Source organism: Podarcis liolepis (assembly GCF_965112155.1).
Source record: "Podarcis liolepis genome assembly, chromosome: 15".
NCBI classification, from domain to species: domain Eukaryota; kingdom Metazoa; phylum Chordata; class Lepidosauria; order Squamata; family Lacertidae; genus Podarcis; species Podarcis liolepis.
This window is the reverse complement of record NC_139566.1, coordinates 15,756,990-15,783,009: the sequence shown is the minus strand read 5'-3', so window position 1 is coordinate 15,783,009 and position 26,020 is coordinate 15,756,990. Positions and strand designations below refer to the sequence as shown.

The window sequence follows — 26,020 nt, the reverse complement described above, 5'->3', positions numbered from 1 at the left end:
TACGCATAGCCCACAACTGTTTCTGTTCATTGCAACTTGGGAATTAGTAACGAATGTCCACCGTGGGGAGCTGGATGCTGACGGCCTGGCAGTTTTTATGCATCTGTGTTCCCTGGTAGGGAGGATGGTGGCAGAGGTCCCGAGTGGCATTGCCCAACCCCCTCTGGGTCCTGAGATATGCCCAACCCTGCCCACTGCTGGTGCCAGCTTTGAGATTTAAAAAAAAATGTTTTAAAGTGGCTGCCCAGTTAAACTGCGTGCCCTTTTAATCTCTGAACAGGTTTCCTTTGGTTCTGCTGATTAATTGACTCAAATTTACAGCTCTGGAAATTAAGGTCTTGCCCCTACACCGCAAGCTTCAATCCCTTGCCTTCCCCCTTCAACCTTGCAGGTTTGTTGAGACAGCTTAGATTTTTCTGTTCACCGACCTTGACCACCTTTGCAGGACTACAAGTCAGCAAAATTTGTGATGTTGTCATGACCATCACCTGCTTGACCAGCCCCAGAGCAGGTGGAAGCCCTGATCCCTCAAACTGTGCATGGAGGTGGGTGGCATGCCTTCACAGAGAAATGACAAAAAAGGACACCAAATAACATCTCTGTTTCCCCCAGGTCACTTTTGTGAGCACCAGGCATTGGCCCCAGGTACTTGAACTCCCTGCCTTCATAGTGGGGCTAGGAACTTGCTGCTTTTCTGTTTAAAACAAAAGCCAAGAACCCATGGGCGTCTTTGAACCTACTACAAAAAAAAGGTCTTGCTCAGCCATGCACAACTTGTACTATAGAGCGGTCATTCAGTACCTTGCGGAGAGCAAAGACCCAGCTAAGGTCATTGATGGCAGGGGAGATGTGCTTTCTGAGTGTGCACAGAAAAACTGCATTGGAAAATAGGAATTTGAGAAGGAAGTGCTGAAAAGGTTTTCAGCAAATCCAAGAAAACTTGTTTTAGTTTAATTAAACAAACAAACAAACAAGATGAAAAAAGGCATGTTCTTTGTAATTTTCCAAAATATACTTGACAACGACATGAAAGCTACTCCCTGATGTTAATTTTTTTATTTAGCTTCCCAGTTTTCAAATGACTGAATATTTTTACAGATTTTTTTTCTGAGCACTTGGGGTGAAAATAAAGTAATTTAAAACAACTGTTGTTGAGACGTTTCGTTCCGAATCTGCTAGACAGAGCCAGAGAGGGTGATGACAGGTGGGTGTTCCTGCCCCCCTCACATAAATGCTGGCTATGCCCATGCAAGAACATCTGGAATTTTGCACCCCAAATGCCGGTTTCTGCATTGTTTTGCCACAAGCAAAAAGGCTCGGCCTGATCTTCTGCCTGTGCCCAGAGAGAGATGTGCTGCAATTGATTCTTTGTTTTATTTGGTCCATTCATGTCAATTTCTGATGCTCCCTCCTCCCTCCTCCCTCCCTCCAGAGGATGCTCAAGGCATGGCGATTCCCAGCAGATGGCCAGCGGCTTCCTCTGCCCCCATCCTAGCACAGTCCAGGTTCCTGGGGCATCTCCGGGCCCACCTTCTGCAGCAAAACCTGCTCATGGTCCTTGGTAGGGAGATGTTGCTCTGGCACCTGTCTGTTGGGGGATAAAAAGGTAAGACATTGTCAGGGCATCTCAAGGCAGCTGCAGACTGCAGGGGCCATAGATTTGGACCAGGATCTCCTGCTCCTCCCCACCCCCTCCCTTTCAACTCAATTTTATTTTTATTTTACTTTCCTTATATGGCAGCTTTCCCTCTGAAAGTCAGCTTTAATTTGCATCACTCCACATAAATGAGCAAATGTGAATTTTCTGCAAAGTTGAGTCAAATGGATCTGCAGCCAGAATCAAACGGGCCGTTTTTGCCCCTTTTCATGCCACTTCCGTGTATGTGGCAATGCATGCTGTCATGGTCCACGCATGCCTTGACCGTGCATAAATGGGGAGTTGCCTGTGTCAGTTGCATTTCTTAGTGCAGAAAGTATTGATCTAATGCGTGGAGATCTTTCCTATTCTGATTAATACAAGAGGATTCTAGAAGCTACTGGAAGCTTCTCTGTGTGAGAGAAACAGGCAGAAGGGTCATGATTGTTTGGGTTATACCTTCTGGGAAGCTGGTTTGAACTGGTTCTCTTATGTCTTTCAATTAAGGTCATGCTGACTATAAATACAGGCCAAAAGGAGCCTGGGTGTTACTTTATCTTTCTCTCTTCCTTCTGGTGTGGTGTTCTGTACATATTATGCTTAGAGTTAAGTTTCAGTCGTGTTATAAGTTTTTGTAAGTGCTGCAACTGAGTTTCTTGTGGACAGTGCCAATCCTGAATGTACTGGATTAGTGACCATTACATTGCATCCAGTAAAGCTCTGCTGGATGAAATACTATTGCCTCTGGTCTATTTTTTGGAATCTCTGCAACGTGTGAAGGTTTTCCTCCACACGTATGACAGCCTGTGCATGGCATGGTTTACTTCCTTCTGTAAGTCGCTTGGAGGCATATAAAGAAATTTCTTTAACAAAATTCAAATGTATTAGGAAATGTCCACTTTGGAATAAAGCATATATTTAGAAATGCATAAAATTTTGTGAGGAAACAGGCTCAAAAACATGCATTTATAAATACAAATTGTGCTTTTTGTTAATTTTTTTTTTTTAAATGGCGGAGAAATGCGAAGATGGGATGTGTGTGGACTCATGAATGGAGACTTGCGAAAGTTTCCCCCTGGCCATGCCTTTCCAGGAGGCCACAAACAGGGACTCACCCACTTTCAACTTCTTCGATGGTATCTGAGAGCGGCCTGTTGCGTGTCTCTGGCAGGAGGAAAGCGGCAATCCCAGACAGAATTGGGGCTGTCCCGTATATGAGAGGTGGGAGGTATGGAAAATATTCCCCGGTTATTTTTACCATCGGCGCCACTATGCCCCCCACACGAGCCAGGGTGCTTCCTAGCCCCATCCCGGTCTGTCTGCAAGTGTAGAAAACAACCTTTAAAGGAGAAACCATAAAATGGTAAAAAACAAAATGTTGGTTTATCTTGGTTCTTTAAACAAGTAAACAAATCAGAAAAAGGGAACCAAGATCTGGGAGTCTTTTTTTGGGGGGGGTATTTTTTGTGGGACTTGATTATTCAGAGAAGCTGCTTTGGGGGCTGAGCCACAAGTTGCTTCTTTGGGCTGAATGTCTGAACAGGCACCAATGAGCATTAAAGGCTGCAATTTAGCAGCAGAACATCTGCTTTGTATGCCAAAGGTCTCAGGTTCAATCCTTGACATCTCCAAGGAGGGTTAGGAAAGAGAGAGAGACCCCTGCCAGAAACCCTAGAGCAGCCTTTCTCAACCTGTGAATTCCCCAGATGTTGTTGAACTACAGCTCCCATCACCCCTAGCTAGCAAAGCCAGAGTTCAGGAATGATGGGAGTTGTAGTCCAACGACATCTGGGGACCCACAGGTCGAGAACCGCTGCCCTAGAGAGATATTTCTGGTCAGCATAAGGCGATACTGAGCTAGCTGGACCAATAGGCAGCGGTGTAGCATGGGGGGCACAGGGGCGGTTGCCCCAGGCACAAAATTGTTAGGGGTGTAAAATGTCAACACCCGGTGCTGCCTCAATACAGCTTCGCACTTCCGTTGCTGGGCTTTGTTGAAAACAGCTTCTCCATGCAAATCAGGAAGTGACCTCTCCAGACAATGGGGCAACTCTTCTTTTCTTATCTTGGCAGCTATGATCCCCTGGGTGATGTGGATCGCAAGCACAGTTTGTCTGTTTCCCTCCCTTCCATCCACCCCTTTGGTGTGGCCCTGATCGCTGGCAACCCACGCTACACCACTGCCAATAAGTTGTGCCATTTTAGGGGGTGTGAAGCTTAATTTTTGCAAATTTCTTCAGTGAGGGGCCTTAGAAATATGTTTTTGGGTGTGAAGAAGTCAAATCTGCTATGATTTTTGTGGTTGGACATTTAGTCCCTATGGGACTAACTCACTGTAAGACAGCCTCCTGTGCTCCTAAATTATATGAGACAGCATTAAGTGAATGTTTGTGGTCTTTGATATCTCTGATCTCTCTTTCTCACATGCAAATAGGCACCTTGCTCATGGGGCATCCAGGTAACAAGCATATTCTTAATGAGCTTTGCTACTGACCAGGCAATTATTTCTGTGACATGTTGGGCAAAAGAGATATCATACTCTAGCGATAAGAAGCCCACCGGCTCCAATTTTTCTCAAATGTTGCCAGTTGTTCCATATAATCTAAAGGGGAGGTGATAGTCCGAGGTGCAGACTTACCTGATCACGGTTGGGTAGAGCTCGCCTGTGTAGAGATAGAGGCAATTAAAGGATGAAGCCAAGCATCCTTTTCCAAGCACTGCCAGGGAGGTCCTCAAGGCGTATAGATCTTGTGTGGAAAAGAGAGTCAGGAGACACATATGGGGTTATGGTGAGTTTTCCATCCCTTACACCTTGATGGTTATTTTATTTTTCCTAGCTACCAACAAGTCCAGGGAACTGCAGGGGGATCTGCAGCTAAATCACAGAAAGCATGGTGGATAGATAGTCACCAACAGGGGACTCTACAATGTCATAGCCTCTAGACATTTGTTGCGGGAAGGAGAACAACAGAAAATGCTATTTATACTTCTTCCTGTCACTACACATTCTTTTTCTACTCTCAGATAATTCTATATTGGTTTGCAGCCTTAGGCTGAGATCCCAGGCTCACTTATCTGGGAATAAGTCCCATTGAATATAGTGGGAATTTTGAGTAAACATGCATGGGACTGCGCTGTGAATTCTGCTGATTTGAAATTATTTCTGAGTTGCTGAAACTCTCTAGATTAACACCCATTCTTTCATTGTACAGTGGTACCTCGGGTTACATACGCTTCAGGTTACACACTCCGCTAACCCAGAAATAGTGCTTCAGGTTAAGAACTTTGCTTCAGGATAAGAACAGAAATCGGGTTCCAGCGGCGCGGCGGCAGCAGGAGGCCCCATTAGCTAAAGTAGTGCTTCAGGTTAAGAACAGTTTCAGGTTAAGAACGGACTTCCGGAATGAATTAAGTACTTAACCCAAGGTACCACTGTATACTGTGTTAGTTTTATGATGTTAGCTGCCCTGAGCCCGGCTCCGGCCAGGGTGGGCGGGGTACAAATACAGATTTATTTATTATTTATTATTTTTCCTACCTTCAATGTGGGAAGACATTTCTTTGCTGTCCTCCAGAGAGCAATCTCCATTTTGAACTGGACTATTGACATTTTTAACATTTAAGGATTATTGCCTGTCTATTTTTTATCATGGCATCTCTTGAATCCTGGCAAGACTTCAATGTGAGTAAACCTCACATTTTAAGTATTCCAGAAAGCTCTCCCATCCAATTGTTCCCATCAAGGAAGCGTCTACCAGAGTCAGTCTGATGGATTAACCAACAAGCAACCCTAACAAAGGAAAGCTATCCGGTGACTGTAGCAATATAAAAGAGAAGAGGGGATTTACCAACTAAGTGCCAAACCACCTCATGGGACTGATTTTCAGAGCAACGGGTGCAAGTGGTGGCTATGCACAGAGCCAAGCAGCGATGACTTTCACCACTTCTGCCTGACATCAGCTTACCTTGGGGCACAAATATATTGGCCAGGATGGCTAAGCCAGCCAGGATGACAGAAGAGGCCAGTGTGGTTCTCCGTCCGATGTAGCTCATCCCGATGGCGGCCCCCAGCTTGGCCGGGATGTCGATGCTGCCAAATGCCACCTGGATCAGGTAGATGCTGAAGCCAAAGTTCTGGAGGTCCATGACGAGGCCGTAGTAAGCAAAACTAGTGGCAAACCTGGAAATGGGGTGTAAAAAGGAGATGGCACAGAAAGAAAGGCAAGGGATGTGCAGGTTCTGGTTGTGGTGGGTAGCAAAATCCACACATCTCTCAGCTCCAAAAGCCATTACTTCTGACACAAAGTAATGGCTTTTGGAGCTGAGAGCTGTGTGGATTTTGCTTGTTACCAATTTGACAGAATGCAACGAGATTCCAGCAGGACGTAATCTTGCATCACTCACACTGTTCATCACTCCATAGCCCTGAGATACAACCTGCCCTGGAAAAGATGCTACAAACACCAAATACAACCTTGGTTGTTGAACTTAATTCGTTCCAGGAGCCCATTTGACTCCCAAAACGGTTCAAAAACCAAAGCATGGCTTCCGATTGGCTGTAGGAGCTTCCTGCACTCAATCAGAAGCAGCGGAAGCCGCGACGGATGTTTGGCTTCTGAAAAACATTTGCAAACCTTAACACTCACTTCTGGGTTTGCGCCGTTCAGGAGCCAAAACGTCCGAGTACCAAGGCATTTGACAACCAAGGTATGACTGTACCTTCTTTCTAAACTCTTCTTTTTTATATATGTGGCACAAATATATCATCTGATTTGGGGATAAACTTGTCTTCTAAAGGATCGAAGTATTGGTTTAACTCTATGAGCCGTAACATTTAATCCATTTAATCTACATAATTTTTCATAGGACTAAAGCAACTGTTCTGGAACGGGGGCGGGGGGGAGGAGGAGATCATTTGTTTTGGTTTTAGACAATGTACACTTATCTCACAGTGGATATGAAACTGGAGAGAAAGTTTTGATATATACAGTAATGCAGTAGAAAAAGGGGTTGAACAAAAACACTCTGGAGGTGGGGGTGGGAAGTCAATACATGAAACAATGTAACTATTCAATTTGAAAACTTTTTTTGGGGGGGAATTGGAAATTAAATTAAAAAATTATATTGGAAAAAGGAAACTGGAGAGAAAGTGTGTGACAGCCATAGCTTTGTAAGCAGTTAGGTTAAAAATAATGTACTACTACTACTATGGGGACACGGGTGGCGCTGTGGGTTAAACCACAGAGCCTAGGACTTGCCGATCAGAAGGTCGGCGGTTTGAATCCCTGTGATGGGGTGAGCTCCCGTTGCTCGGTCCCTGCTCCTGCCAACCTAGAAGTTCGAAAGGATGTCAATGTGCAAGTAGATAAATAGGTACCGCTCCGGCGGGAAGGTAAACAGTGTTTCTGTGTGCTGCTCTGGTTCGCCATAAGCGGCTTAGTCATGCTGGCCACATGACTTGGAAGCTGTCTGCGGACAAACGCTGGCTCCTACGGCCAGTAAAGCAAGATGAGCGCTGCAACCCCAGAGTCGGTCAGGGGTCCCTTTACCTTTAAAGCATTGGAGTCCTAAAATTTAGTAATTAGGAATTCAGCCTCTTGATGATTTTAGTGTTGCATTTTGAAAAGAATCTTAAAACCAAGTTTCTAGCCCTGGTGAGAGTATTTGAATTTTAGGAGCGGAGGGATGAAAAGTAACGGTCAAAGCGTACCAGACACTGGAAATACAACAGGAGATCCGGCGCACGGTGGGTGTACGAACTAAGCTGACGGCTGTGTAGGATGATCGTGTCAGAGACAATTCTTTCTGCATGCTAGCTTTTAAGACCTACAGGAAGAAAAGGAGAACAAATGGTTGATCTTACTCGTCACTGATGCAGAAGCTTTCCTGGACTGCCCCGAGTTAAGGAAAGAATGAAGGCAAAGGCTGGCAGAGGCACTGGCAGCAGAGCCTAAAGGACCTCAGGAAGTCTGCCATTGGCCTTGGGTGACTGACAACCTTCACCAGTCCTATCTCTTGAGTTTCTGAAGAGTCACCAAACCTGCTTGGGATTGTCCGTGTGTCACATAGTGCAATACTCCCTAAGAAGCGGCACGTAACCACCAAACTCTAGGAGTACAGGGAATGACTCCCACTTGCAAAGATGGAGAATGTTGGGTTCACAGTTTTTAAAATATGTGCACTCCAGTAAATACACATGTACTCAGCTGAAAAGGAGAGAAAGATAGAGTTTAGAACATGCCCAGAAATCCTGTGCTGGAGGCGTTTAAGTAGAATGTTGCCTATCTGTTAGGGTTGTTGCAAAGCTTCGGGTGGGGGGCGGGCAGGAATGGGTGGACCACTTTGAGCAGTGGGCCAAGCTGTGCACCCATCTGTCACCTGGCATCATATGATATCAGGTTCCCACCTTGAACTGTAAAGGAACGCTCCTTCCCTTTTTAAATTGGCACCTTTCCTTGCTGAATTTAAGCTGCAGCTGCAAAGAAATGCTCCATTGCCTTTGCAGCATGCATTTGGTGCTATTTGAAACTGTTGCTTTACCTGTCCTGTGCGTGTCATCATGCAATGTCAGGTGATGGACAGGTGAGTTTGTAAGCTCAGTGGCAGATGCCCTGCATGCAAAATGTCCCTGGTTCCTTCCCTGGCATTTCCAGAAAGGACTGTGAGAAACCTCGTCTCTGAAACCATGGAGGGAAGCTGCCAGTCAGTGTAGACAATATTGGCCTAGCTAGACCACTGAGCATTTTCTATTGTTTGTTTAATTTCTTTCTGGTTCTAACTTGCTTTTATTTGTTTTATTTCATTTTGTCAGGTCACTTTGAGACTTTATCTCTTGTATAAAGTGACAGATAGATGTAATATATAAATAATGCTGATACTAATGTTGGCAAGGAAGTGTTTTCATATGGTGTGTGTGTCCCCACCCCAATATGTTAATACATTCGTACCTTGGAAGTGAAATGGAATCCGTTCCGGAAGTCCGTTCGACTTCCAAAATATTTGGAAACCAAAGCGTGGCTTCCGATTGGCTGCAGGAAGCTCCTGCAGCGAATCGGAAGCCGCAGAAGCCCTGCCAGACTTTTGGCTTCCAAAAGAAAATCAGAACACTCACTTCTGGGTTTCGATTGTTCTGGAGCCAAGGCGTTTGAGATCCAAGGTACGACTGTATTGTGTTTTCCCTAAAGGTGCCTCCAAATTGAGTCACATTCGAATATTTCAAAATTCAAAGATTCACATTAAAAAAACAGCAACAAATCCAGCCAACATAACAGACACGGATTCACAGAATGTGCGCACTCCTTGATTGTGAATTTGGTTGCATCAACAACCTCAATTCATCTTTGTACCTCTGTGCTGAGTTTCTCTCCCTCTTCCATTTTCCTGTTGATCTGCGCTACCCTCTTAAGAACTTTCACAGCCTGTTCCAGTCGGTTCGAGAGTATTAACCACCGTGCGGATTCTGCAAACCACCTAGGCAGGGTTTAAAAAAAGTCAAATCTCAAACTGTTGGAGACACAATCACAGTAGGACCAGTGCCCCGGGCAACTTCTGCTTTCTGCCTTAAGCATATCCAGCGCCGTGGTGCAAATATCTCTCTGGTCCCGTCCCCCCCGTTTCCCAGAGTTGTTGACCTTTCTTAAGGGGGCGGGGACTTCGGTCTGGCTCGTTTACATCATGTGGTCCAACGCTTGCTCGGCGCTGCATGTAGGTAAGAGATACCCGGATCGTAGCCCAGATGGCCTCCCGCGCTGCCTCCCTCTAAGCGCCCGGTGCCCCTTACCTGCCCCCATCTGGAGAAGTCCGCGCAACAGGAGTGCCAGCAAGCAGGTCAGGTGGCTTGCCGGCTGCCCCATTCTCTCTTAGTGCCAGGATTGCACAGGGTGCTTCCAGTGGCGTAGCGTGGGGGGTGCCAGGGGTGCCGGCCGCACCGGGCGCAACATCTGGGGGGGCGCGCTCGCTGCCTCCGGAGTCGCTGAAGAGCCTCGGGCGCAGGCTGTAGCGGAGCCGCATGTCTCGCGGAACCGCCGAGCTGTGCGCGCGTCCGGGCTGAAGGCGCCCGGCAGGCAGCGGCTCTCAGCGCTCGCCGCGGAGGACGCGCCAGGCAGCCCCTCTTCACAGCCCCGCCTCCGCCGGTGCTGCTGCAGCTGCTGGGCAGTTGCATTTTCCTCGCCTCTCTGCCCCCCTCCTCCTCCGGGCAAGCGGCGTCGTTTGGGCGGCAGAGCCAGCGGCAACTCGCGGGTTAGGGGGGGGCGCAAATTACTTGCCTTGCCCCGGGTTAGGGGGCGCAAATTACTTGCGTTGCCCCGGGTGCTGAGAACTCACGCTACGCCGCTGGGTGCTTCTCTGCTCTGCTCACAGACTCCCCAGGGAGGCGTGCAGGCAGTGACGAGGCCAGAGAGGGGTGGGAGAGACATGCCTGCCCTGCACCCACCCCCGATTGCACCTGCCAGGCACCTAGGCAGCCCCGGCGGGAGGGGACGCAAAGAGGCTTCCCTGAGTCGGAAGCAGTGTGTTCTGATGGGTGGCTGAGAGGAGAGGAGTGGGCTGCCCCAGAGCTGGGAAGGGAGCGAGCCCTGACTGACTCTCCCTCCTGGACACTCAGCCTGTGGTGCCCTCCAAAATCTGGCGCCCCGGTGCCCTGCGCCACTAACGTCTGTGGGCAAGATGCCCCTGGGTGGACCAGCCCTGCTTGTAGCAGGACTGCCGTGTGAACGAGCCATTTAGCCAAATGCTCGCATAGCAGCAATTCATGGCAAAAATCACAGGAGCTGTTGGGTGAGACCCTGGCTGCTCTCTAGGGTTTAAGGGTTTAATTAAGGGTGTTTTCTGCAAAGGGATGATGTGTGCTCACCAGGAGTAGACAAAGAAGGCGAGAAAGGGCACTGAAACAGCGAACTGGAGCCAACGCCAGTCCGGGAGGGCGTAGGCCAGTCCAGGAAGGATGATTTGCCCGGTGGTTGCAGAATATCCCACCACAGTCCCAGCAATCGTGCGCACTTTGGTTGGTACCCACTCGAGGACTAAAGGAAACACAGAGAGAGCGAAGATCAATCATTATATAGCAACAGGGGCTGCATCTACACAGCTATAAAAAACGCTCTGCAAATGATCTGGAAAAAACGTTTTACAGCTCACAATGTAAAAATTCATTCAGTTCTAATTTCAGCTCTACAGCGCCCTCTGGTGTCACAGTGTTACAACACACATATATTTTCTACAGGGATTCATACATCTCAGCGCTGTCTACACTGAGTGGCAGAGTCTGCCCAGGGTTTCAGACAAGGAGCCTCTCCCACCTCTAGCTGGAGATGCCATCGGCGAATGAACCTGGGGCCTTCTGCAGAGATGCTCTGCTACGGAGCTATGGTCCTTTTCATAAAAATAAAGTAAGATTCTAGTCTTTGTGTTTCTGGATAAAGGGCTGATCTAACTAGGAAGATAGGAATCATAGAATTATATGATTATTCTTTGCATGTTTATTAAAGTAGGGGTGCAGCAAGGGTTGCCAACTCTCTTCCTGCCCTCTGCTCCTCTACTTTTAACAGTGACTGGTTCTGCAGATATTACAAGCTGAGAATGCTGCTTTTTCTTCATCCCATAAAAAACCTTCTCTGCTCCCTTCTGCACCTTGTCAAGCTGATGTTAAGGAGCAGAAGAGCAGGCCAGGTTGTGTGTTTTTCTGGTCAGTTGGCAAATCTAGCACAGGGCAGATCAAATGAGATATTGTTTTGCATTAATTATTCCCATATGACCAAACAAGCCTGGCATTTCTCTCCCCCCACAATCCGTCTCCAATGTTTCCACATCATGTGACCCACCCACCCTTTGCGCCTCTCCTCTCTGCGTGTGATAAAGCAAATGAGAGCCAGGTATGCCAAACCAGGGGGATAAATATTTGTACAGCTCAGCAACATGCTGAGGGCAAAACACAGCTAATGGAGTCAGGAATGCAAGAAAATGCAAACACGAAAACACTCTTCCACATGCCACCATGCAAAAGCAAGCTTTCCCCTGCACCTCCCGCAGCTGTTTGGCAGGCAGAAATCCAACAGGTCTAGCTTCAGCCACTGCTCCATTTCCACACTGGAGTAAAAGCTGCACCCGTTACATAGCGACCTGTCTTGCAGGTGTTAAAAGCACCAGCCTCTAAGTCTGTGAGCGGAAATGTTTGGAATTACAGAGCAAGGGGCAGTGTGATTCAGTGGGTAGAGACAACCATGAGGCTCAATGGGTGAGCCTGATTCAGTCTCCCCTCTCTCTAACCTACCCCCCCCCCGAGTTTTTGTGGGGGTGGGGGAAACAGGGAGAAGGATCTTCACATTTGGGCTTAGGGTAGAAATGGAACAATGTTTTCCAGGATAGTCATTGCTGAAATTCTTTGACAACTTTTCAGATGGTTAATTCTCTTACAAGAGAGCCAGCAGTGGTTAGACAAGTGTAGAAACAGGACCAGGGAGTTCTGGGTTCAAATCCCCACTCACCACTGAAGCTTACCAGGTGACACCCAGTTAGTCACCATCTCTTAGACTTGTTCACAGGGTTGTTGTGAGGATAAAATGGGGGAAAACCATGTATACCAATACGGGGAAGGCTCAGAATTGTGGAACCGACTTTGTTCATTGTTTAGCTACAACCCCAAGCCAGGAGCCAGGTACAAAGCAGTATCTCAGTCATGCAGAATAAAGGAACAGGGTGTTTTTTTGAACACAGGCTAAGTTCAGAACCAAACTTCCAAGTCATTTTACATAAAAATCCACTCCTGGTTTTCCTCCAAGCATACTCTTTCAGCAAACTAATTCTGGAGAAAAACATCTGCTGCTCTTTGTTCGAACTGCTGGGAATCAGAACTGCTGGTCCACCCACTGCAAACCACCCAGAGGCCTATTAATCGATCCCAATCTATCTTCTGCCCATCCCTGAATTGTGCACCAACTTGAGCACCTCAGAGGAAAGGCGGGCAGGGGCAGTGCTGAGGGGAAGAAAGAGCCAAGGTGATGGACACCAAAGCTCTATTTATGGGACCGCCTCTCCTGGTATGCCCCACAGAGGACCTTAAGGTCCATGAATAATCATAGTTTAGAGGTCAGATTATCCTCTACCAGGGCCTTCTCAGTGATGGCTCCGACCTGGTGGAATGCTCTGTCCCATGAGACCAGTGCCCTGCAGGATTTAACCTCCTTCCGCAGGGCCTGTAAGACAGAGCTATTCCGCCTGGCTTTCAATTTTAATTTAGCCTATCTTTTATTCCCCTTCCTTCCCTCCCCCTCCCCTTTTTATGAAGATTACCTGCTCTGGGATCCCACAGCTAATTCTCCCCTGGCCTCCTTGCTGGCCCAAATAGGACTAATTTAGCCAGCTAGCCCTGGTGATCACCTAATGTTTATTGGATAGATTTCCCCCTAAATTGGTTGTAGAACTTTGAATTTATTGTTATTCACACTTTTATACAGTTTTTTGGTGTATCACAATTAAGTGTTTTAAATTTGTTGTTAGCCACCCTGAGCCCGGTTTTCTGAACCGGGAAGGGCGGGGTATAAAAAAAATTTCATTATTATTTATTATTATTACTCATTGGTGTCTGAATCAAGTGAAGCCATTGGCCCAGTGGCTGGATTTTAGTGGTGGGATGGGTGAGGGCCAATGAGCTGAGACTGAATGCTTACAAGATGGAGGCCCTGTGGGTGAGTAGTGCCCAAGACCAGGAATTAGATAAGAGGCCTGTTCTGGATGGCATTGAGCTACCCTTGAAGGTGCAGCCTCATAGTCTGGGGGTGGGGTGTGCTCCTGGTTTCAACATTGTCACTGGAGGACCAGTGGCTTTGATGGCTAGGAGTCCTAGGACCACCATTCATGAGCTTTGCTGGATTTGCCATCTACGGCTGTTCCTGAACAGTCTGGCCACAGTGATAATCTCCAAGATAGACTACTGTAATGCATTCTGTGTGGACCCTCCCTTGAAGACACCCAGATTTTGCAAAATGCAGAAGCTTGATTACTAGCCCTTAGAGACATATAACACTAGCTGCAATAACAGCTAGTTTGCTCCAGATTCAAGGTTCTTCCCAAACACAGCCAGGTGATTCTAAGGAAGTTTGCAGAGTTCCCTGATTCTCCTTCCTAGTGGCTTGGGTGAGGGTCTAAGCAGGTGTGGGAAACCTTTGGCCCTCCAGAGTTGCTGAACTACAACTCCCATCAGCCCCTGCAAGTATGGCCAGTGGCTGAGGATGATGGCAGTTTCTCTCAGTTCCTCATGTTTCCACGTTCATGCTCGGTTCTCCACATTTCCACATCAGTTTGTGTGAGTGTTTGCATTTGAAGCCCTCATAAATATTCAGCAGCGTTTCAGTATGAATTTCTCTTAACATACACGGTTTTGTACACACTTTTGACTGATACACATAGCTTTTAGGGTCCATTGTTGTGCACGTTGGTTGGAGAACTGGACCACAAAATTCGGAAGAGTGCTTGTTTAGAAGGATACTTTGGTTCATGTATTAGATTTTTTAAAATGAGGATTTGGTAGCTTTTTTCATAATTATATAATAATTAGAAACAAAATTGAATTTCTCCCCTTCTGTAATTGTGACCCATAGTGACCCTCAGTGAGTCTATGATTCAGTGATTAAAGCTAATAGCATAGTGGGCTGGGGAATTTTAAGCCTGGGGCCAAATGTGGCCCTCCAGGCCTCTCTATCTTACCCTCAGTCCTCTAGGCCACACCCCCTCTCCAGGCCACACCCCTCACTGTTCCTGCTTTGCACCCTGCTTGAATGCTTTTGCCAGGCTGAATTGTGCCCTTGAACTCTGATAATGCCTCTTTGCTTGCCTGGGTGAAGGATAGGGAGAGGGATGTTTGTGTGTAGAAACCTCTGGTTTTTGTGTGGCTGGAATGCTGGAATGCAGTCTGTTGTGCAAAGGTAAGAGACTCACCTGTTGCTTCACTGGTCCTCTGGTCCCTATCCCACACTGGCAGACAGCCCCTGGTAGGTGGCTCATGGAAGAACTTGACCCTCGGGCAGAATAAGGTTCCCTACCTCTGGTGTGGAGGAATTGAATTTACCTAGCTGGTGCTGAACATCATAGCCTTAAAATCATGAAACAAGATTGAAAGGGCCGATCCAACGATGTTGCTGCACTAGTGGAAACCTCTGCAACTGGCCTCCCCTCCCCAAATCTGCTCGGGAGGATCAGGAGAACCCCAAGATCAGCACATTGGCAGAAGAGGGTCGAGATTGTTCCACCTGGCAAACAGAAATGCTTCCTTGATGGAACTAGCACAAAGTTGAATTCCATCCAAAGTGGCCTTAAAGTTGCATTTAAAAATGGAGGGTTGCATTTAATGGAAGACCTACTCAGAGTTCACCCACTGAAATGAATAGACATGACTAACGTAGGACCATTAATAGTAACGTGTCTACTCTGAATAAAGCTTAATTGGCATCAACCCACAAATTTGAACAAAATTCGCAAGGTCCACAATCAAATTCTGAAATCTTATGAAATTTCTAATTTGTACCATTCCATCTACCCTGTCCCAGCTAGGGAATGGATGAATTTGGCTGTTTCCATTCTGTGTGAGTTTGCATACATGCAATCACTTCCACTCTAGGTTTGTGTGCGTGTTTTAATAAATGCATTTACCTTTTCTTTTCTTTTTGGCGCATTTCCTGCAAAATGCGCATTTTTTAGAACCAAAAATTCCTTTGCAAAATTTGGAAAGGTGCATCATCGAATTGATAGATGCTTTCTAATCCAGGCACCCAAGAATTGGGATGGCTTGCTTCAAAATGCAGGCCGAACCAGTTTCTCCGCCATCGCTGGGACTCTGAGCTAATGGTGCTCAACTGGCCTCATCGGACTGGGCCTTGCGACGCTTACCTAAGGACATGCAGTTCAGGACAATCCCAGAGTACGACATGCCGACCAGGAAGCGGAAGACGCAGTAGGCTGTGAGATTCGGGGAGAAAGCGGTGCACAGTCCTCCAATGGCCATCTGCAGGTAGGACCAGCTTAAAACTGGCTTGCGCCCAAATCTGCAACACAGGACACACTGCATGAATATATTGCCATTGCTACAGTACCAACAATCTGAATACTAACAGCAGGACTGGTGCCAGATTCTTTTTTATGGGGGGGGGGGCAGAGTCTAGCAAGGTGCTTCTCAAGCTGCAGGTTTCCTGGATGCTAGCAACTGATTTTGGAAATGGCCTGTCTACGGCCATACTACCCTGAACACACCCGATCTTGTCTGATCTCGGAAGCTAAGCAGGGTCAGGCCTGGTTAGTACTTGGATGGGAAACGGCCTGCCAGTTTGATTTCCCACAATGCCCCTTTGCGGGAACAGTGCTGCTGAGGCCAGCGTTTCGTCAAGCCTAATTGAGGCAGCAGTTCACGTCTTCATCTGTTCCCCTCCTCCACCTGAGTTGGTTCACCTGAGTTTCTCCACCCCTGAGCAGATATATTGAACAACCACAGATACCCACCTGTCAGCTAAGCTCCCAAACACGAGAGCGCCCACCAGAACTCCCCCCATGTAAATGGACTGTGCCATCTGTCTCCGGGTCCGCAGGTTACACACCAAATCCCACTGCATGGATAGAATGGAAGAGGTTTAAAATGTAGGCAAAGCAACCCTTTCGCACAAGAAGAGGAATCACAATCCACCTGTGTCAGTCGGTTAAATGCAGTAGGTATAACATCCTACCACTAGGGGGAGGTGTGGTTCAGTGTGTCGCCCCCTAGAGGAGAACTGGGTGGTGGGAGGTCTAAAGCAGGTCTGGGGAATCTGATGCCATCTCTGATATTGTTGAATTCCCAACTCCCATCAGCCCCAGCCAGCATGGTCAGTGGTCAGGGATTATGGGAACTGTAGTCCAACAATACCCAGAGGGCCTGACAAGCTTCCCACACCTGATCTAAGCTACTACACGACTTTTAGAAGACATCTGATGGCAGCCCTGTAACTGGAGGTTTTTAATGTTTGGTGATATGTTTTTATGTGTTGGAAGCCGCCCAGAGTGTGGAGGCATGCCTCAGCACACACCCCGCTGCCCATCTGGATGTGGTCTGTGCAGTGGCGTAGCGTGGGGGGTGCAGGGGGGGCCGGGCGCACCAGGCGCAACATCTGGGGGTTAGGGTTAGGGGGCGCAAATCCACGGGTTAGGGGGCGCAAATCCACGGGTTAGGGGGCGCAAATTACTTGCTTTGCCCCGGGTGCGGACAACCCACGCTACGCCACTGGGTCTGTGTGAGCACAAAAGAATGTGATGTGAATATTGTCAAATAGAGAGCTAGCAGTGACAGTGCCAATCATCTGGGGGGGGGGAGGTGGGGCTGATGCTGAGGCCCCCCTCCCAGCAGCTGGTCAGACCTCATAGTGCTGAGATTCTGTTTGAAAGGAGAGAGCCTCACACAGAGTTGTGTGCTTGCAGGATTCTGCTGTACAGTGGTACCTCGGGTTAAGAACTTTATTTGTTCTGGAGGTCCGTTCTTAACCTGAAACTGTTCTTAACCTGAAGCACCACTTTAGCTAATGGGGCCTCCTGCTGCTGCTGCTGCGTCCGCCGGAGCACAGTTTCTGTTCTCATCCTGAAGCAAAGTCCTTAACCCGAGGTACTATTTCTGGGTTAGCGGAGTCTGTAACCTGAAGCGTATGTAACCCGAGGTACCACTGTAGTTGATGATCTCTGGGTCTGCAGCAGGGGGTGCCAACTTGGCACTTGTGGGCACTATAGCACCTCTGAGGTCTTCTCTCTGGAGAAGACCCCACCCCGCCTCTGCGGTGATGAGGTGGTGAGGACCACTATCCATTTCTCTGTCGAAAAGCACAGAGAGCTAAAGGAGGAAGTTGAAAGAGTGACGCTCTTTCTCACTTCCGCTTTCAGCTCTATGTGTTTTTCAAAGCTCTGGTCAATTCTGCTGGATGGGACTTTTGCCCTGATCCTTTGGAAAAACAAAGTAGGCAGGTGCTGATTTGGTGGAGTGGGGGGGGGAGCAGTGATGAGAGCAACCAATGCCTGTGGCACTTGCTCAAAAATCCAAATGTGCCCAAAGGCCTAAAAAGGTTGTCAACTTCTGACCTCCCATGCTTCCCCCTCCTCAGTGGAATTTTCTGCATGCTGTTAGCTGATATCACACCCCCTTCCTCTTGCTCGTTGAATTAAGCTGTGAGAAAAATGGTTAACTGAAACACAGCGTTGCTGCTGCTTTAGTACATTTTACCTTTTTTGCCACGTTAACCTTTTATATATACATATAAAAAGAATTACTACATGAAAAACAGGCAGATGGCATGCACAGAAAACATCAGTGTGCATCAAATCATTTGAAACATTAACCTTCCTACGCTTTGGCAGTCAATGTGGCTGTTCCCTGCAGCATGAAAGCAAGTGTCCTGCTGAAAGACAGCAGTAATATACATCTGGCCTAGTAACCTACTTCCAACGCTGGACAGCCAAAGTGCCTATGGAAAGCCCACAAGCCAAACATGCACGCAATAGCCCTCTTCCACTGTTATTCCCTGGCCTCTGGTGATCAGAGGTAGACTGCTGCTGACTGTGGCAGTTTCACTTTGCTCTTGTAGTTAGCAACTGATGGTGGCAGGATTTCAGTAGCCAAGCAAAATAAGATATAAAGCATGATGGTGATTGTATTTGCTACCTATACTGAATACGCCCCTCCCCCTTTTAAAAGCAGCCTAGCCCCCAGCCCTCCAATCTTAAGTACAGTTCTCCGTATTTCCATGCCAGGTTGCAATTTTTTAAAAAATAGTCCTCCTGAATATTCATCAGCAATTTGGTGCGAATTTCTCCCAATACAGTGATACCTTTGGTTACAGACACTTTAGGTTACAGACTCCGCTAACCCAGAAATAATACCTTGGGTTAAGAACTTTGCTTCAGGATGAGAACAGAAATTGTGCAGCAGCGGCGCGGCGGCAGCAGTGGAAGGCCCCATTAGCTAAAGTGGTGCTTCAGGTTAAGAACAGTTTCAGGTTAAGAACGGACCTCCAGGATGAATTAAGTTTTTAACCTGAAGTACCACTGTATTATTGATTCACATATACAAATCTTTCTGTGAAGTTTTGCCTAGTATACACGTTTTTGCAAAACAACGTTCCCTACATTTTTGCATACAATCTTCACAAGTGTATATAATTTTATATGCAACTTACTCGAGGATATATGTATTTGTGTGCAGGTTGCATGTCTGGAGAATTTTACTGTAAAATTCAGAGAAGCGCACCATTCAAAGGATGGTGGCTGTGATTCAGTTTGCACGTTGCTCTGGGATGTGCAAAGTTGGCAGGCTCAATTATAAATACGAACAGAATCGGCTTTCTCCCCCGTGCCTTCACTGGGGTCCCTGATTAGGAGCCTGTGAGGGCCAGCTGCTCCTCCAAGCCTTGCCACGCCCTGTCTGCTTGGGCCCAGGCTGATGAGGAACAGGCTTGCAGCCTTGAACCAGGCAAGAGAGAAGAGAGGTCTGTTCTGAGGTTTGGCACACTCCCCAAAAAGGCCACTAGCCACTTTCAGCGCCCAAATTTTCCTTACCAGCACAATGGGCTAGGATATGGGTATGCAAACTAAGGCCCAGGGGCCAGATCCGGCCCATTCACCTTCTAAATCTGGCCCACGGACGGTCTGGGAATCAACATGTTTTTACATTAGTAGAATGTGTCCTTTTATTTAAAATGCATCTCTGGGTTATTTTTGGGGCATAGGAATTCATTCATCCCCCCCCTTTTTCTTTTCAAAATATAGTCAGCCCCCCACAAGGTCTGAGGGACAGTGGACCGGCCCCCTGCTGAAAAAGTTTGCTGACCCCTGGGCTAGGAGATAGTTAAATTCTCCCTGCCACAGATCCTGATAATTAGCAGCTAGTTCTAGTGGGAGAAAAGACCTGCCCATCAAATGCAAAGACACATTCAACGCCATGTCCGCCTTGGCCCTCGGATGTCTCCAATTAGCAGAGACTGAGCTGGGGGGGGGACTGTGGCCCCCAGGACTACAATCCCCACCAGTCCCAGACACCATGGGGCTGCAGGAGGATGTGGTGCAAGTCATTTATTAAATGCTTGCCTTGAAAAGCAATCCCCTATGAAACATCACTGCACATGGAACCCATGTGGAATGCCGTGGCAGCCTGACCCCCACCCGACCTGCCGCCCAGGCCCTCTCACCTCCATGATGATAGTGTTGACAAAAACGCTGTTGTCATAGATCCACCCATCATAGCACGGCTCCGTGTCCACCTGTGTCACATTCTGGCTGTCATCGGCACTGGAATTGAGAAGGTGCCAGCGGGGTGTAACAAACCGGCGACACTTCTCCGGTTTCCCGGCCACGTCTTTGGGGATGTAGATCCACAGGAGGTCCTCCTCCACCCCTGGCTTTTGAGTAGTTCTGTTTGCATGGCCAGGGTTGGTGGCGTTGCCGGTCAGCCGGATCCGGCAGTGGTGGTCCGGGATGGCGGCGGAGAAGTTCTGCATCAGGTTGTGGCTGGCAACCAGCAAGACAGGAGTGACCAGCAAGGCCACCTGCAGGACCTGGAAGCGGCCCATGCCCCCGATCTTCTCAAGTAGGTCAGCAAACGCCATGGTGGAAGAGGGAGGAACGTTTGAAGGGGGACGACTGAGTGGCCGGGCTCAGGAGCGATCTTTTGTGGCCGGGATCTCCGGAACGCATGCCAGCCCCAGGCAAACCCTTCCCACCCTTGCTGGAAGAAGTTTCCTCTTGCTAATTCAGGGTCAGGATCTTTCTCAAGGCAAAGCTGTGACGGCCCCCATCTTGGCCGCAGCTGAAAACATCGCAGGCCGGCCTGGCAGGGGAAATAAAAAACACATTTCCAGCAACCTGTTTTGTGAACTCAAGTCATCCCTCCAAGACTGTTCCTCACACAGGCTGTAAACTGCATGGGGTGTTTATGAGTCCCTTTTTTCCCCTGTGTGTGTGTGTGTGCCATAGCCTTGAGGGGGGAACCAATGGGGCTAGGTTTCAGAAAAGGGGGGTTGTTCTCTTCTCCATGGGATTATGCAAGCCCTAATCACTTTACTTGGGTCAAAGTTCTAATGAGGCTTTGAAGGATTAGTCCAAAAGGGATAGGAAGGAGGAGAAAATGAAGGCATTCAGTAAATGTGGGGCAGGGTGTTGCATGGAACAAGTATTAGGTTTTTTTTTGGGGGGGGGAGGCGTGTGGAGAAAGGAAAGAGGGGGAGCTGGCTGTGTTCTCTTGGCTACAGGAAGCATCGTTTTTTGTTTCTTGTTCCGTGCTCATAATCTTAAAAAGCGGACCGCTGGAGATCGCCTGCCCTGGAATGACAAAGGCAGGATGGCACAGCACTGGAGAGAATGATTGTTCTCATCAGGCAGTGGGAAGTGGCTCTGTGGTAGAGCATCTCTGTTGCAGCAGGCAGAAGGTCCAGAGTTCGATCCCCAGCACCTCTGGGTAGCACTGGGGGAGATTACCTGTCCAAAAACCCAGAGGGCTGCTGCCAGTCAGTATGGACAGTAGGGAGCTCCATGGACCATTGGCTCTGACTCAGCAGAAGGACATTTCCTATATTCCCCCATCAGGCTCCGATTGGTGTGTGTGCAAGCTTTTGAGCTACACAGAGCGCTTTATGATTTTGCCCCTTTCTGCCTGGGAAAGAGCTGTGTGAGGATGGAAAGCTGCCAAGAGGCAGCCCAGGTGAGGCAGCTGCTTGCACCAGTGTCACAAAGGGCCCACGTGGGGAACAGTGCCAAATTCTTATCACGCGTGACTCAGTGAAATAAACGGGAGCTGCACAAATAAGGGAAGTTTATGAGCATGTGAGGCCTTCAAATTTGGTGTGGCCGTATCAATTTAAGGGGAGTGTGTGTATGTGCAGATATCAGCCAGAAACTAGCCCAGGGGGTAATGTAGCCCCCAGGCTAAAAATGCTCCTGCAACCTTGATTTATTCCCTATCTTTTTATTTGCTGGCTGAAGACACTGTACAAAGAACAGAGTTGTGATTATTAACAACCCGTCTGCTTTTTTGAAGGGGGAAAAACGGTTTCTAGCTTTTGTGGCCGAGATGCTAATGTGTGAAAAATGTGACTGCCGTGTTCTTGACAGACGCAAGTCAAAGCAGCCAAATAGTGTAGTAAAATTATTCAGCAGGGCAGTGTGCTTCATAATTTCTGCCTTCGGGGAGCACCAGCCGCTTTGACTTCACCCCAAGTGATGAAGCGTGGTGTTCCACTGTGTGTGGCAAAGGATTCTGGGACGTGTTCTGGGGTGTGCACTCAACACAAAGGGTACCTTGCCCAGGCCGGTTGAAGTTACCTGCTGACTCAAGTGAGTGAAGAACAAATCCCCCCAGTAGATTTAATGCTTCCTTGCAATGTGTGCTGCAGGGCAAGATTGACCTGTCCAATGAACCTTGTTCACCATTTCCAGTCATCGTCTAGAGCAGGGCCAGCAGTGGAGCAAGCCGATCGGGCACCTGGGGCAGCGCGCATGCCCTGCACCCATGGGCGGAGCAAGCTGGGGCAGGACGCTCCGCCCTACAGCTGAGGGGGAACCGGTGGGCAGACCGTTTGGGGCAGCGGGGAGCCGGTGGGCACCCAAGCCACCGCGTCACTCCCAGGAGAGACGCGTGGCTCAGGCCCCACGGTGAGTGCCACCCAGCATTTTGTCACCTCCCTCAGTGGTGACACGTGCTGCAGCCTGCCCCCACCGCACCCCCTTCCTCCAACCCTGAGCAGGGCTGTGGGCTGAGGCCAGAGGTCAAATGTGGCCCCCAGGAGTTCTCTGCCCAGCCCTTGGGACTCCTCCCAGGCCACACCCTCTCGCTGGCCCTCCTTCAGGGCTTTTGCTTGCCAGGATGTGTCCTTCAAGTCTGACTGTGTGTCTGCTTGCCTGGATGGGGAAAGGAGAGGGGTCTGCGCAACCTCCTGGTTTCTGCCAGGCTGGGGAAGTTGCCCATTGTAACATATTATTTTTGCCTCCCTTATATGCCTGTTGTGATTATAAAAAGGAATCCCCCCCCATTTATTTCACCTCGAGCTCCTTGGAGGAGAGTTGAATCATAGAATTGTAGAGTTGGAGGGGGTCACCATGGTTCATCTAGTCTGACCCCCTGCAATGCAGGAATCTTTTGCCCAGTGTGGGGCTCGAACTCACAACCCTGAGATTAAGAGTCTGATGCTCTACCAACTGAGCAATCCATCAAGATGTGGGCCGAGTCTGAAAGTTTGTCAATCTTTTAAGCCATCTTGCCGGGTGCGGTGGGTGCGTCTCCTTTTTGACAATTTATTAACATTTTGGGGGAACTGGGTCGTGTTTTTTGTTGTTGTCACTGTCTTCGCTTGCCATTGCCCTCACTCGCTCTCAGTGATGTCATTATCAAGTCAGATTTGACAGGCTGGACAGAGTGGCAATGCCATTCTAAGCTAGAGTTGCCATATTTCAAAAAGTGTAAATACGGACACAAAAGTTGTTGAAGCCATCACGAGGAGCTCTGCGTGCCCCTTTCCCCACGCCCCTCCTTTCCCTTCTTCCCTCACGCCCTTCACGCCCACCGCTGAAGCCTCTCTCTGAAGCTTTCCGCCAAATGTGTCCGGAGAAACGGAGGAGGCGATTGTTAGGCTGGAACCGGGAGCTGCCTCCACGGCCGACCAAACCTCAGCAGAGCCAATAGCTGCATTATGGGCAAGAGAAGCCCCATGAGGAAGCTGAGGCCACAGTAGGGTGAGAGTAGTGGTGGGGCGGAAAGATGGCGTGTGCTTTTTGAGATATTTTATGGGAAATTGGCAAAAATGACACTGCCAATATGGGCTGCCATATCTCCTGATTTTCCGGGACATTTTCTTGCCGAATTCTACCTGGACGCTGCTTCTGACCGCAGTATTACGGGCATGTCTGGGAAATTCCAGGTGTATGGCAACCCTATCTAAGCAGTGTGCCAGTAAGGGGACCTTGAAGGGGTGAGGTGCTTCAGTTGGAGCTGGCACTGGAGGCTGGTCCATTGGGGCAAATGGGGCACTGCTCTGAGTCTGCCCTCTGCCAGCCCCCACCTGCCTGCCTTTTTTACTTACAAGCAGCCAAATGGGCGGCCGTCTTGCAGAGCTCAGAAGGCAGGCAGAGGAGGAGGATGGGGACGAGGGATGGAAGGATTCCAGTTCTCCCAGTTTCTCATTCTTAAATCCAGTTCCCCACATTTTGCAACAATTTGGAATTTATTGATTATAGAAAATTCCCCGTGAAAATTCCCCAGCATTTTTAGTACGAATTTCTCCTAATAAACACATTTTCATATGCAGTTTTGGTGAACGTACACATTTTTCCAAGCAATTTCCCCTAATGCAATGCATTTTTGTGTCTTTTTTACATTTTTTTTTAATGCATGCTTTCCCTTAAAATGTGCATTTTAAAAAATGGTTGGAAAACTGTAACCTGAAATTGGGAAAAGTGTGAATTTTGAAGGATAGCTCTGTTTCGGTTCACACGTGGTTTCAGAAAGGGCAAGTTGGATATATTTGGCTTTGAATGCATACTGAATTGAATTCTTCCTCTGTCCCTAATGGGGCAGAAACAAGAGCTCCTTAGCTCTGCCTACCATTGGCTGTGGCTCCAGCTGTCATTGACTCTGGCTCCGCCTACTTTGCCCTCCCTGCTTTCTGCTCCACCCAATGGGCACCAGCTGCCACTGGGAGCAGGCATGGGGAACCAATGGCCCTCCACAAGACTGTGAATATGTTTGTATAGTTCAAGTATTTCCCGGCAGAAATGAGCACCCTGCTGAAAGTCCTTGTTTGACCCCAAAGTAAAAACTGGACACTATTCCATCCTAACCTGACAATAATTGAGAGTTGGCGCTCTGTGTGCTGATGCATTTCTTTGATGGCTTCCAAACAAGTCCTGTTGTTTTGCTGAGCCTCACCTCCCAAGAAAACCCACATGATAAGGCAGGGATGGTGAACGGCCCACTGGATCTGGCCATGGCTGGTTTTCCCTCTGGCCTTATTTGCTCCCCTCTTTCCCTTCCTCCTCCTCTCCTGCAGGCTTCCTCTGCCCAAGTAGGGAGAGCTCATTGCTTTGAAAATGTTGATCTGATGGCACCTGCAACCACCACTTGCATCTTAATTTGAACCAACCTCATCTGTACATTCTGAAACAATATGCAACCCAAAGCACAGGGTACCTCCCCTCCCCCAAAATGCATATAACTAGGAAAATCATGCCTTAAAATGCATGTATTTGTGTCCCTAGTATAACATCAACAGTGCGTTCTATTAGGGGATATTGCATCAGGATTGGGGAGAAATTAGATTCAGTTCTCATCTGAAGCTGAATCTATCAAATCTGCACTGTGCGAAACCCATGCGTGAACCAAAGCACAGCTATCTGTTAAAATTCACCCTCATACAAAATTTGCCTTGCAGTTTTCCAAGTAAACAATGGTAAAAAAAAGCATATGTAGAACCAAGATTGACAGCTCTTTCCATCTTTATTTAGGAGTGCACAAAAAAAAAAAAATGCTGTTGAATTTTCAGGAGGATTTAAAAAAAAACACCAAAATGTTGTAGACATGCTAGGAACTGAACTGGTAAACTGGAAAAATGAGATTTGGTGGGTCCCTGCAGCAGAGACTAGCCTAAGCCCCTTCCACCTTAAAGTGTCCTTGCAGGGTGGAGGGCTTGGCTGGTCAGATCCTCAAACACAAGAAGCCCTTTAAGGAGATGAGGATTGCCCCCCCCCCACTTTTTTGCAGGTCCCCAGCTGTGAGTTTTTCACACTTGGACATGTCAGCCAGGCTAGAATGGTGTCCTAGCCTATTACGATTAACAGAATGTCTCGACTTTGCTATGCTGGTGGAAGAAGGCACTTAGGGTTTTTTTTATTGTTGAAGGTGGTACATTGCAGGCAGTGGAGGCCCTGCTGTGCCTGGGGCCACACCTTTGAGGCTCAGCTACTTTTGGCTGGGTCGGCCGCTGCCCCATCTCCTTTCCCTGTGTTTTCAAGCGGCCTGGGATCTTTAAACATTCTCATGTCCAGGAAAATGTCGTCCTGATGGGAAGGGGTTCCTTTGCAACCCTCGTCGCCTTTCTGCTGCTCCAAGTTCCTAGAAGAAGACAAATAATGAAGCTGGATGGGGGTGGGGAGAGAGAGAGAGACGATTGGGGGAATATTATGGGTTCCTGCAAATCCTTCTGCTTAGGTCCAGGTAGTCTTACAAACTGACTCCTCCCCAGCTCAGCTCAATAAGAAAATGAGGGGCTGGGGATGGAGGGTGAAGAAAACTCGCCAAGCCAGCTAATGTTTCACTGCTGCTGCTCAGCACACCGAAGGTTCATGGGGCTTAGCTGTACCACCTGTACCACAACTGAAGGCGGTCCTGTTTAGGGAAGTTTTTAA

General features: G+C 48.3%; 2 protein-coding genes across 3 annotated transcripts in view; both read right to left on the bottom strand.

Moving 5' to 3' along the window:
* Window positions 1-1,041: 1,041 nt before the first annotated feature.
* LOC310694639 (solute carrier family 22 member 6-A-like) lies at window positions 1,042-20,562 on the bottom strand. Of its 2 annotated transcripts, XM_083477939.1 has the most exons (10): window positions 19,819-20,559; window positions 16,121-16,224; window positions 15,515-15,669; window positions 10,488-10,656; window positions 8,983-9,106; window positions 7,347-7,462; window positions 5,602-5,816; window positions 4,275-4,383; window positions 2,752-2,955; window positions 1,042-1,588 (listed from the first exon to the last, which is right to left on the bottom strand). In XM_083477939.1, exons 1-10 carry the CDS (start codon window positions 20,233-20,235, stop codon window positions 1,492-1,494), a joined length of 1,710 nt encoding a protein of 569 aa, XP_083334065.1. In that variant the 5' UTR covers window positions 20,236-20,559; the 3' UTR covers window positions 1,042-1,491. The 2 variants fall into 2 exon arrangements, with proteins under 2 accessions (XP_083334065.1, XP_083334066.1); XM_083477940.1 differs by lacking the exon at window positions 1,042-1,588 and having other exon boundaries at window positions 2,806-2,975; window positions 19,819-20,562.
* A 4,573-nt stretch (window positions 20,563-25,135) lies between these two features.
* LOC310693888 (uncharacterized protein) overlaps window positions 25,136-26,020 on the bottom strand; it is a gene marked incomplete at its 5' end in the record, with an annotated part of 32,493 nt that continues 31,608 nt past the window's right edge. The window contains one exon of the mRNA XM_083476283.1: window positions 25,136-25,727. Coding sequence (XP_083332409.1) covers window positions 25,571-25,727 — 157 coding nt within the window. The 3' untranslated portion in view covers window positions 25,136-25,570. The remainder of the gene's footprint in view (window positions 25,728-26,020) is intronic.

Excerpts from the sequence above, each read along its gene's own strand:
- LOC310694639 (XM_083477939.1), bottom strand. The coding sequence starts at position 20,235 with ATGGCGTTTGCTGACCTACTTGAGAAGATCGGGGGCATGGGCCGCTTC. Across the intron at positions 10,657-15,514 it reads CCTGAACTGCATGTCCTTAG|TCCTCGAGTGGGTACCAACC; the intron begins GTAAGCGTCGCA and ends TGTTTCCTTTAG. Across the intron at positions 9,107-10,487 it reads GCCTTCTTTGTCTACTCCTG|GTGGTTTGCAGAATCCGCAC; the intron begins GTGAGCACACAT and ends AACCCTGCCTAG.